Raw genomic sequence first — 11,506 nt, forward strand, 5'->3', positions numbered from 1 at the left:
TTAGCGTTTCTATTTTACTTATTTTAATTTTTCTCACTTTTATATTTTTTATGAAATGTTTTCGATTTGAGAGGGGGAGTAATTTTCCTTTTTCCGCCCTATTAGTAAATTAGTTTAAAAGAATCCGAAGAAATATTTTGGAAGCCTCCTTCAGACATATTGTGCGCTTATTAAACAGAACCTCTAGCAGGTATCGATCTCTGGATTGTCATAATTAAAACTTTAAAAGGCTTTAAATTTTGAAAAAAATATATATATATATATGTTAATCCTATAATTATTTCTTGAACTGTAGATGCCTTATTTGTTTTGTTGATAACATTACACACACTTATTGTTGAAAGAAAATTATTAACTGTGTGTACTACACAGTCAGTTTACTCAGGAGTCTTGAATTATTAATTACATTCTGCAAATACTCGGTTATTAAAAAACACAATAAAATAAACAATTGTTTATATAAATATTACTATTATTACTTTAAATATAAATATAAACTAAAAACATTTGTAAAATATGCCTTCGACTTGCAGATTTGATTTGAACAAACCAAGTGCTATTTATTTTAGTGGTGAAACAATAGCGGGTACTATTACTCTAAGCACTACAAGTGATAAAAATGTAAGAGGTGAGTAATACAAGGGATTTTTTCTTAGAAATCCAATGTCAACATGTATTTGATTACAAATTTATATACTTTGAATACATTTTGTTTTAAGGAAGGTACGTCTTCAAAATAAGAGTTTTAGAAAAACAAATTCGAAACTTTAAGAGATTTGTATATCACAGAAAGAAGAGACAATGCAAAGAAGGGTAAAATAAAGATTGGCTTCTTAAGTGGGACAACTCTATAAAACCTCAGATCTATAAAGCATATAATTGATTGACAATTAACAGTGATAACTTATAGATCGAGTAACATAGCGCCATTTTCGTTCCGGTAAAACTTTTTTCCTACCAGTCAGTAAAAAGCGTTTAAATAGTATTTTGAATGAAACCTAATATAGGTGCAGAATTATCTATGGACCGTTTCTCTTAGAATTTAATATGAAGATTTCGGGACTTCGCATAAGGGGAGGGTCAATAATGGGGCGATCTTTCCATTAAGATACTTCTTTATGTTCTATTAAGTGACTGATATGTGTTCTAGTCTGGTAAACCGAAGATATCCTCCTTCAGACAAACAAACAAACTACCTAAAAGTAATTAACTAACTAACTAACTAACTAACTAACTAACTAACTAACTAATTAACTAACTAACTAACCAACTACCTAACCAACTAACTAACAAACTAGCTAAATAACTAACTAACTAGGACAAATTATGGACCGGTCAGAAAAAACTTCGAAAATAGATTTTTAGTCCTACTTATTTGACATGTTTGACTTGAGTTTTATGGAAAAATAAACTAACTAACTAGGACAAATTATGGACCGGTCAGAAAAAACTTAGAAAATAGATTTTTAGTCCTACTTATTTGACATGTTTGACTTGAGTTTTATGGAAAAATAATTTAAAATTATAGGATCTATCTTCATAAATTTTCTGCCCCACCCTATCCTATGTTCATCAGACACAAGGACACGTCATAGAATCTATAAAGCACTCCATGTAGAGCAACAGATACCCTACAGAAGATTGACTATGGAACTAAGCGTGCAGAATGAATTTAGAGGTATACGGGTCTCATCCGCCCGTATACCTGGAATGAGTCTATCGTATGTTGTTGTCTTATGAGCGCGTCGGATAAAGGAGAAGTGTAAAGGTTTGAAAGCTGATGGATAAAATGTATTTTATAAAATTTCTTTTATCTTTCCTAGTCCATGTATGTACAAAGAAAACTCTGTCCATGCCAGATTTACCACAGTGTGTTCTTTGTAAGTAGGAGCAAAGTCTGGAAGATTTGTACTTCGGTATACTGTTAAATCCCTAGACGATCTTGACGACTCGATAGAGTTCATTCTATCTGCGTAGTTGCAAACGGAACTGATGTTTTTGCATTTCGGAAATTAAGCAACGAGTCAGAAATTAGATAGCTCAAGTATTTGAGCAAATTGCCACTTGCATATGAGATACACTGTAGGTCGGTGATGAGTCATCACAGAAGCTCACCCAGTATTTAAAAAAGGTCATCGTGAAATAAGGCCAACAAAGCAAGTGTTAACGTAAAACACTTCTACAATAAGTTGGCCTGTGAAACTATTTTCTTTTAAGAACATATATGAATGAGTAATTAAAACACTAGAAATACTTTAAAGCGATAATTCATTAAAAGCCGTGATAAGTTTAATGATACTTAGATATTTATTAAACAAGTTAATGAAGATCTCTATAAATTATATTAAACCAATTATACATATATATTAAACCAATTTATTAATTTTTAGATGTCAGCATTATATTCCTAGGCGAAGGAAAAGTCAAATGGGAAGAATCTCACTCAACAACAAATAGCGATGGAAGCAGTTCGACTAGTACCACCTACTATAAATCACATGAAGTGTATGTCAATAATAGTACAATGGTACATGGTGATGGTATTCTACCAGCTGGTACATATACTTATACATTTAATATACCACTGCCCTGGGAATGTCCCACATCATGTGAGGGCAAATATGGACATATACGTTATGAGATATCATTAAAAATTAACCGATACTATCGTTTCGATAATATCTATAAAAGGCCAGTGACTATAATAAAAACTATTGATTTAAATTTAAATCCAGCTTATAAGGTAAAAAACTTAAAACTTATCCTTAAACATTAGAAAATAATTTAACTTTCTTCTCTTCCAGATACCAATGGTTTTGGAGACTATTAGTAAATTATGTTGTTGGCCCTGTTCAAAAGGTAAAATATTTTGTACTCTACAAATACCATATGGCGCCTATGCTCCGGGACAAAATATTAAATATGCTCTACACATAATGAACCAATCGATGAGTGACACCCAGGGTTATTCTATAGAATTTACTAAGAAAATGATTTTTACTGCAAAGTCTCCCCATCGTAAGGAGCGTACTTCCAAAAATACTTTAGTTTCCAGAACATTTAGTGAACAGTGTTTGCGCTTAACTAATCGTATTATAGAGGGTGAAATGTACATACCAGCCACACCACCGACTACTCCAAGATCTAGTATCATATGTGTGGAATATAAATTAAAGGTTACATTGCACTTACCCGGCTGCACTTCGAATGCAGTTATGGAAATGCCCATAGTTATAGGTACTATACCATTGCGTGAAAGTTTACCAGCTGATGATTCTCTAATGAACGTTCGTATGGAATCAGTTATGCCTACTGCACCCGAACTGGCTGGTGCTGAGCTAAATAGTGTTGATGCCGATTTGCCACCAAGTTATAATGATATAAGTAAGTTTTATTTAATAGAAAAAATTTCGTATCATTTAGTATTCTAAAATCTTGTTTATTTAAATTTTTACGTTTAGAACCACCCTCATTTGAGGAGGCTACCCGCAGTAATTCGCCTTTCATTGATACCGATGTGGATGCAAGAAATCGTATAGTGGGCTTCAGGCCACTATATCCCATGTACAATATGCCTTATAATGGAAAATAAATGCCTTATTTACTCAAGACAAATACCGTAATACAAATATAATGCAAAAACAATTTTATACACAATTCTTTAAGTTATGCCAAATTTTTATATTTTAAGATATATATTTAAATTATACTCACATTTTAACTAAAATTACGAAAATATAATAGATACTTAACTTGTGCTTCTTTCAAACTTTATAAAATTTAATTATAATTCCCGAATGATGAATTCTTATTAAAACTTGGTGGAATTATGCACAGTCATTTAAATAATTTGATCGCTATAACATGTTTAAATCACTAAAAAACATAACAGTCCTTATTCCTCACGTGAAAGGGGCCTATTATTGAGACTGCTCTATAGGCAAGAGAATAGACTGTCTTGACTATAGACCAATCTATAGTCTTGACCATACACCAATCTATAGTCTTGACTATAGATCACTCTGTAGTCTTGACTATAGACCAATCTATAGTCTTGACTATAGACCAATCTATATTCTTGACTATAGATCAATCTATATTCTTGACTATAGACCAATATATATTCTTGACTATAGACCAATCTATAGTCTTGACTATAGACCAATCTATAGTCTTGACTATAGACCAATCTATAGTCTTGACTATAGACCAATCTATAGTCTTGACTATAGACCAATCTATAGTCTTGACTATAGACCAATCTATAGTCTTGACTATAGACCAATCTATAGTCTTGACTATAGACCAATCTATAGTCTTGACTACAGACCAATCTATAGTCTTGACTATAGACCAATCTATAGTCTTGACTATAGACCAATCTATAGTCTTGACTATAGACCAATCTATAGTCTTGACTATAGACCAATATATAGTCTTGACTATAGACCAATATATAGTCTTGACTATAGACCAATCTATAGTCTTGACTATAGACCAATCTATAGTCTTGACTACAGACCAATCTATAATAATGACTACAGGACATTCTATAGTCTTGACTATAGACCATTCTATGGTCTTTACTATAGACCAACCTATAGTCTTGACCATAGACCGGTCTGAAATTCTGAAGAGAACTTAAATGAAGAGTATTTATAATTACGGACCGATCCTTATCAAATTTGACAGACAATTTTATCATATTATTTTTAAATCGTTATAGTATTATTATAAATAGAACTTTATATGGGTGCTAGGTGAAATCGTAGACCAATATTGTCAATTTTTGTTCTGCTCTTTTGTTTCTCGGATCAAGCTATAGACAGACGGACATGGCAAGATCGTTTTAGTACTCAATGAAGATCGTAAATATATATATGTACCTTTAGACGAATATTTTGATGTGTTACAAACGGATTTCAGTGAACAATATATCCCCCATCCATACAGCAACAAAACAACACGAGAACATGACTGGCTACGTTAAACATTCGCTCCTAGGCACTTTCATCAGAGAGAAAACGTATAACTGTAAATTATTGAAGCAGAATTTGACAGTATCATACATATAAAACTAAAACCTACACACAAGTCTATATACAAGAAACCAAAACTGTATTAACTGAGAGAACACATACCCAGTACAAATGTGCCTTGACTTGAACATTGTTTACTACTCTTAGTATTTATAGTTTTTCTTCTCCTCTCTCTCTTTCACCCGCTCTCTTTTACTCTCTCTTTCTCCCCTTCTCTGAGATAATTAGTAAACACAAAAAATTTTCTCTATGTTCTAACTTATAAACATCTAAAATTTTCGGAGTTAGCATATGAATTTGGTAAATAAAGATTTATAAATAAAACATCGAAATACATTTTAACAGCAAAAAGTATCTGTAAGATCAAACGTTGGGTGCAATAATTTGTTTTGTGTGTTTATTAGAAATTTAGTATGAAGTAGAAACAAATGATGAAAAAATGTTAATGATAATTATATTATAATCAAAAGAAAATATTTATACAAATTAAAACACTACCTAATATATACTAATAATGCCGTCAACATGTGAATTTCAATTAAACAATCCCAATGCGGTTTATCATAGTGGTGACACTGTTAGTGGTGTAATTGTTTTAAAGACTACTTCTACAAAAGATGTAAGAGGTAAGTGACAAATATGTTTTTTTATAAAAAATTTAAAAATATGTATATATATTTTTTTGCCTTACATTAATGTTTTACAAAATAATTTTATATTCCCTTACTACTAAGCAAAGTTCAACGTTTAACCTTGAAAAATATAAAACAGAGATTTTTGCATATTTTAAATTTCTTTTTGCAGAAATGTGCTCTGAATACAAAAATGTTATCAAAATTTGATCAACATTATTTTTGCATCATTGTGAGTACTCTTATAGATTGATTTGGGAGAGTAAATTTATGAATTTACTCACAGATATTGTTTGTTTTTAGACAAAATATTTTTTTAGAATTGTTAAATCGAAAACACTGCTAATAAGTAGGAAAGTAACGTCAGGCATAGCCGACCCTATTGTACTATATAACAGTTTTTTAGTAATTATTGCCCAGTATGAGCTGATTCTCAAAAAATTTTTAAGCGGTATTTATTTTTATATAAAAATAACAGTTATAAGCATTCGTAATTCAGCTCTGGATGGATAAAGACCGACGCGCGTCATTGTAATTATCGTTCGCGCGTCATTGTCACCTCGTTCGATGCCTTCGAGAGTTTTGCGCTTCACTCTCGCATTGGTTTAATGTGTGGCGTCGAATATCTGTACTGCGTTACGGTTCTTCAAAGCTTAACCTAAATTTTTTTGATACATGGTGGAGTACCAAACAAAACTCATTTAAGATTTTGGTGGAAATCAGTAAACTGAGGAACTGAGTTCGGGAGTTTTAGCTTCATATACGAAGGTATACGACAGATTGGCAGATCTTGGACGAGGGTCTATTAGGCGAAAGCCGTAATATTTCGAGGCCAAATAATACCTTCTTAGTGATATCATAATGGGGGCAACCTAAAAATAAAACAAGTATGAAATCATAGTCGGGCGTGACCGACCATATGATACCCTACACCAGTTAAGAATATTAAATGTGATTTATTCTTTATAATAATTCATTGTTCCGATACATTTAAAAAAATTATGGATGATAATCTAATTTTCTGAAAGAGGCAAATATGGACCATGCCCGATAAAGTTTTGTGAATACATTAATATAATATTTATTTCTGCTGAATTTCATCGCGATATTTGTGTTTATAAGTTATTTTGGGTCATTCAAGCAATTTTCTGAAGGGGGAGCTAGAGTCAAAGGAGGGCCGATCTTTATGAAATTTAGCAAAGTCATCAAGGCTTGTATAAAATATAGTTGTGCCGCTTTTTTCGATATACAGTTATATTTAAGATAATTATGATCTCAGAAGCCCTTTTCGGGGGGTTCCGTTGTATGGGGGCTAGGTGAAATAATGAACCGATTTTATTCATTTTCAATACGCTTTGTCCTTGGGTCAAAAAAAGCATGTGTGCTAAACTTCATCCAATAATCTTGAAAATTGCGCCCTGTACCTTGCGCACAAGGTCTACATGTACAGCCAGCCAGCCGGCCAGACGGACGGACATAGCTAAATCGATTCAGAAAACGATAGCACGAATATTTTTGTATGTTACAAACATCAGCACAAACCCAATATACCCTCCCACAGTTATAAGTCATCTATGGACGTTTAAATAATTTTCTAAAGGCGAGTTTGTATAGGGCCTAGGGTGGAAATAAGGTCCGAATATTACAAAGATCGGTATGGTTTTTAATAAAAATTAGTAGTTTTGCTAATAATAATCATTTATGGACGTTTAAGCAAACGCCCAGTAATGTCGGTCATATATATATCTTAAATTATACCAATCGGCTTAGAATTATTTTCTGAGTCGATTTAGCTATGTGCGTCCGTCCGTCCATGTATACCTTGTAATCAAACTGTAGGTTCGCATTTTGAAGACAATTTAATTATATATGGTACATGATCTTGAAAAAAGTTAAGATAGGTCCATTATTTCACCTAGCCGTCCTACAACTGAACCCCCACGAAGAGGGCTTTTAAGTTCATAATTATATATAATATACTAGTATCTCAACAAAAAGCTGATAAACCAAGTTCTGTACTAGTCTTTACTACCCTTGTGAATTTTATAGTCATTTCACACTAGCCCCCCATTAAAAGCTCCTTTTATAATTTGTCTTCAATGTCCACAAATTTATTCAACAATAAATAGCCTAACATTTTGTTTTTGTAACAGGAGTAGATTATTATATAGTCAGCCTCGCCCGACTATAAATTCTTACTTGTTTTAATAGACTTTAAGCTTATGGTTTAAATTTTATCAAATATTGCGTCATATAGGTTGGGCATAATATTTATATAAACAGAATGACGGACAGACATGCGGACGAAAATACGGACATGAATTAATTTACTCACATATAAAATAAATAATATCAAATTGTTCTATAATTTTAGATATAAGCATAATCTTCTGCGGTGAAGGAAAGGTAAGTTGGAGCGAAACGGAAAGACGTAGAAAATCAGATGGCACTTATACCAATCACACAGTTCAATTCAGATCAAATGAATTATACGTGAACAATAGAACTGTCGTACATGGTCAGGGAACTTTGCCTGCAGGTACTCATACATATACATTTCAAATAGTACTGCCGTTACAATGTCCCACATCGTGTGAGGGTCGCTGGGGTCACATACGCTATGAACTGAGACTAAAACTAGATAGACCCTTACATTTTGATAATGAGTTTAGCAAACCATTGAGCGTAATAAAAACATTAGATTTAAACTTAAATCCAGTTTTTAGGGTAATTTATGCTTAAATATATACAATTTTGATATAATTAATATTTATATAGTTTTTCGCTTAGATTCCTATTCAAAATGAGGATATTTTCAGTTCTGGCTGTTGTTCCTGTTCGGGCGGTAGTATCAATACAAAACTTACTGTACCATTTGGTGGCTATGCCATCGGACAAAGTGTTAGGTACTCGATATATATTCAAAATCAAACTATGGATGATATAAATGGTTATAGCGTAGAATTCATACGTAAAATGTCCTTCACAGCCCATACCCCACATCACAAAACCCGTGAAGATAAAACAATTTTACAAACAAAATCATATAATAAACAATGCTTACGTTTGACTACGTGTATTTTTGATGGTAATATCAATATAGTTTCTACACCACCCACCACAGAAGGTGACGGTATAATACAAGTAAGATATTACCTAAAAGTTATATTAAAAATGTCTGGTTGTGCTAGCGATAATACTATAAAAGTACCCATATTTATTGGCACCATACCATTAAGAGAAAGCATGACACCCATAGAACCAGTGGAAAGTGATCGTCTTATAGGTTTTATACCCTCAGCACCTGCATTACCTCTCGATGACCAAAGAGGCAATGATTTGCCACCAAGTTATCAGGAATTAGGTAAAATGGATATTTATTTATGTGATAAAAAAATTAATATATAATTATCTTTTTAAATAGGTCCACCCTCTTTTGAAGAGGCAACACGCAGCAGCTCACCGTTTATAGATACTGATAAAAATGAACATAATCGTCATATTGGTTTTAGACCATTGTATCCCTCGTATTCTCAAAGTGATGATTGAATTTAGCTTAAACAAATAATATTAATTTTTTTGTATTCGAATACAATATTTGAGGGTTATATGTTTTTAATAAAAAGACATTAACATATGTAATTTGTGGAAAGTTTTATTAACTCTGTCAGCCTTTTAAAGTTTTAAGCTTTTGTTTACTACAACCTATTTACTTGCTACATAGTAAGAAGGTAGTTTAAAACCGAAATAAGTACTTACTAGTAAAGCTTACTTGATTAAAAATACCTGATTATAACTTTAAGTCTTAGCAGGAGTCTCTAAGAGGGATCATTGTATCAAGTTTCTATAGCCAACATCACTATAGTGGGAAGAATATTATGCGTTTGTGCTGATGTTTGTAATACCCAAAAATCAATCGGCTCAGAATCACTTTCTAATTCGATATCCGTCCGTCCATTCATCTTTTCGTCCGTCCATCCAATTTTCAATATAATTTGATGAAATTTGGCACTTAGCCCCATACAACCGAATAGAGACTTTTGGTTCATAAATAAGTTAAGTGTTCAATTATGTCAAAAAAATCGGCAAAGCTTAGTTTTATGGAACATTAAATAACTCTGCCCTTTTTTGAAATTTTCACGTGCGAAGAGCCACGCCCATATTAAGAAAATATTAAGATAAAAAGTGACCGGACTAGAATTAGGGGGCATGGCATCTCCCATATAAATTAAATAGAAAAATTCGTTTATCTTGGAAACTATTACAGTTAGAATCTTAAAATTTTGTACGAATAATTTTAACAATCATGTAAACATTTTGGGTAATAAATTGGCTGACTAGCCATGAGGCGAGCGGTACCTCAAATATTATTTTAATACAAAAATTCGTTTAACTGTGAAACTAATAAAACAAGATTCTTTAATTTTTGTATGAAGAACATAAATATTATGAATAAAATAGAAAAGTTCGTATATCTGAGATATTATTAGAGCTAGAATCTTTAAATTTAAACTTGAAGAACTTTGAAATTCATCTGAACATTTAGAGTACAACGGGCGGACTTTCAATGGGGCGGACTTTCAATGCTAAGTGTGGAAATATGTATGGACGGACATCTTTAAATTTACTCAGGATAAAAATCGATCGGTACACTTTATTTCAGGGTTTATATAAGCATCAGAACAAACGTATAATACCCAATCATAGCACAGAAAAAAATGAGTTTTAATTATTAAAATAATTGTATCAAGCAAGTTTTGCACCTATAACCAAACTGATGACATTAATTACCAAATTTGTAAAAAAATAAAAATATATATTTTTTTTATTATTGACAATTAATGTCAATAATTGAAACAAGATTTAGCCTTGATTAATTCATTAATTAAATATTTAATAAATATAAAATTGATACTAGACCTTTAACAATACATTCAGCATTTACAAAAATTATCACTTTATTGTCACAATTTAACATATAAAGTGTTTCATAAATTGTCAAGAAACTTGAATATTATATGCCTAAAATTTTATTGACTATTTAAGAACTATAAATATTGCTAGCACAAAAATTCAAAATAAAATATTAATAATAAATCTAAAATAGAAAAGAAGGCCAGAAAATTTTTTTCAATCAATTAAAAAATTAATTGAATTAATTAAAAATTTATTCAAAATTTAACACTTAAGTTTCAAACAGTTTCAAAAAACCAAATGATGATATCATTTACATGGTGAAAAAATACTTTTTTCCCAATTAAATAATTCACCAATAAGATCTTAAGCAATGAGTTAATTATGACAAACATTAAATGATTTTAGTACAAATGGAATAATAGCATTTTAAGTCATTATATTAACATGATGATGTCGTTGGAGGCAAAAACATACCACAATCGCTAAGTAATCTACACGCAGAATCTTACCAATGAATAAGAAAGTATTTATGTAACACATTATAAATAAGACGTTATTAAAGTACTTCTATGTAATCAAAGCGATATGTAGAAGTCATTGAGAAGTATGTAAATAGTTAAGTGATTACAACTGCAAGTCATTGCCAGGATGTTGTTGCTAGGATGTTAATTCAAAGTAGTATAAACACCAGATTGTTTATTAAATTTTTGACTCTTAATATTATTCTTTGATCCACTTACAAAACAATACAATAGTATTCAATTTTCCATTCCTGAATTGCTATTTCTGTCGCAGTTTTTATACCCTACACCATTTTGGTTGGGGTGGGTATATTGGGTTTTTGCAGATGTTTGTAACGCACAGTAATATTGGTCCTATACCCACTTTAAAGACTACCAATCGGCTTAGAATGATTTC

The 11,506-nt window shown here is 31.5% G+C and overlaps 2 protein-coding genes across 2 annotated transcripts; both read left to right on the forward strand.

Annotated features, from left to right (window-relative positions):
• Positions 1–375: 375 nt before the first annotated feature.
• Positions 376–3,790, forward strand: LOC111675517 (arrestin domain-containing protein 3-like). Its single transcript, XM_023436289.2, has 4 exons — positions 376–628; positions 2,391–2,743; positions 2,805–3,384; positions 3,462–3,790. The coding sequence occupies exons 1-4, from the start codon at positions 517–519 to the stop codon at positions 3,590–3,592; spliced, it is 1,176 nt and encodes a 391-aa protein (XP_023292057.2). The 5' UTR covers positions 376–516; the 3' UTR covers positions 3,593–3,790.
• Positions 3,791–5,360: 1,570 nt separating this feature from the next.
• Positions 5,361–9,313, forward strand: LOC111675516 (arrestin domain-containing protein 3-like). Its single transcript, XM_023436288.2, has 4 exons — positions 5,361–5,665; positions 8,046–8,398; positions 8,462–9,035; positions 9,096–9,313. Exons 1-4 carry the CDS (start codon positions 5,554–5,556, stop codon positions 9,218–9,220), a joined length of 1,164 nt encoding a protein of 387 aa, XP_023292056.2. The 5' UTR covers positions 5,361–5,553; the 3' UTR covers positions 9,221–9,313.
• Positions 9,314–11,506: the final 2,193 nt, after the last annotated feature.

This window comes from Lucilia cuprina, chromosome 4, assembly GCF_022045245.1.
Source record: "Lucilia cuprina isolate Lc7/37 chromosome 4, ASM2204524v1, whole genome shotgun sequence".
Lineage (NCBI taxonomy): Eukaryota > Metazoa > Arthropoda > Insecta > Diptera > Calliphoridae > Lucilia > Lucilia cuprina.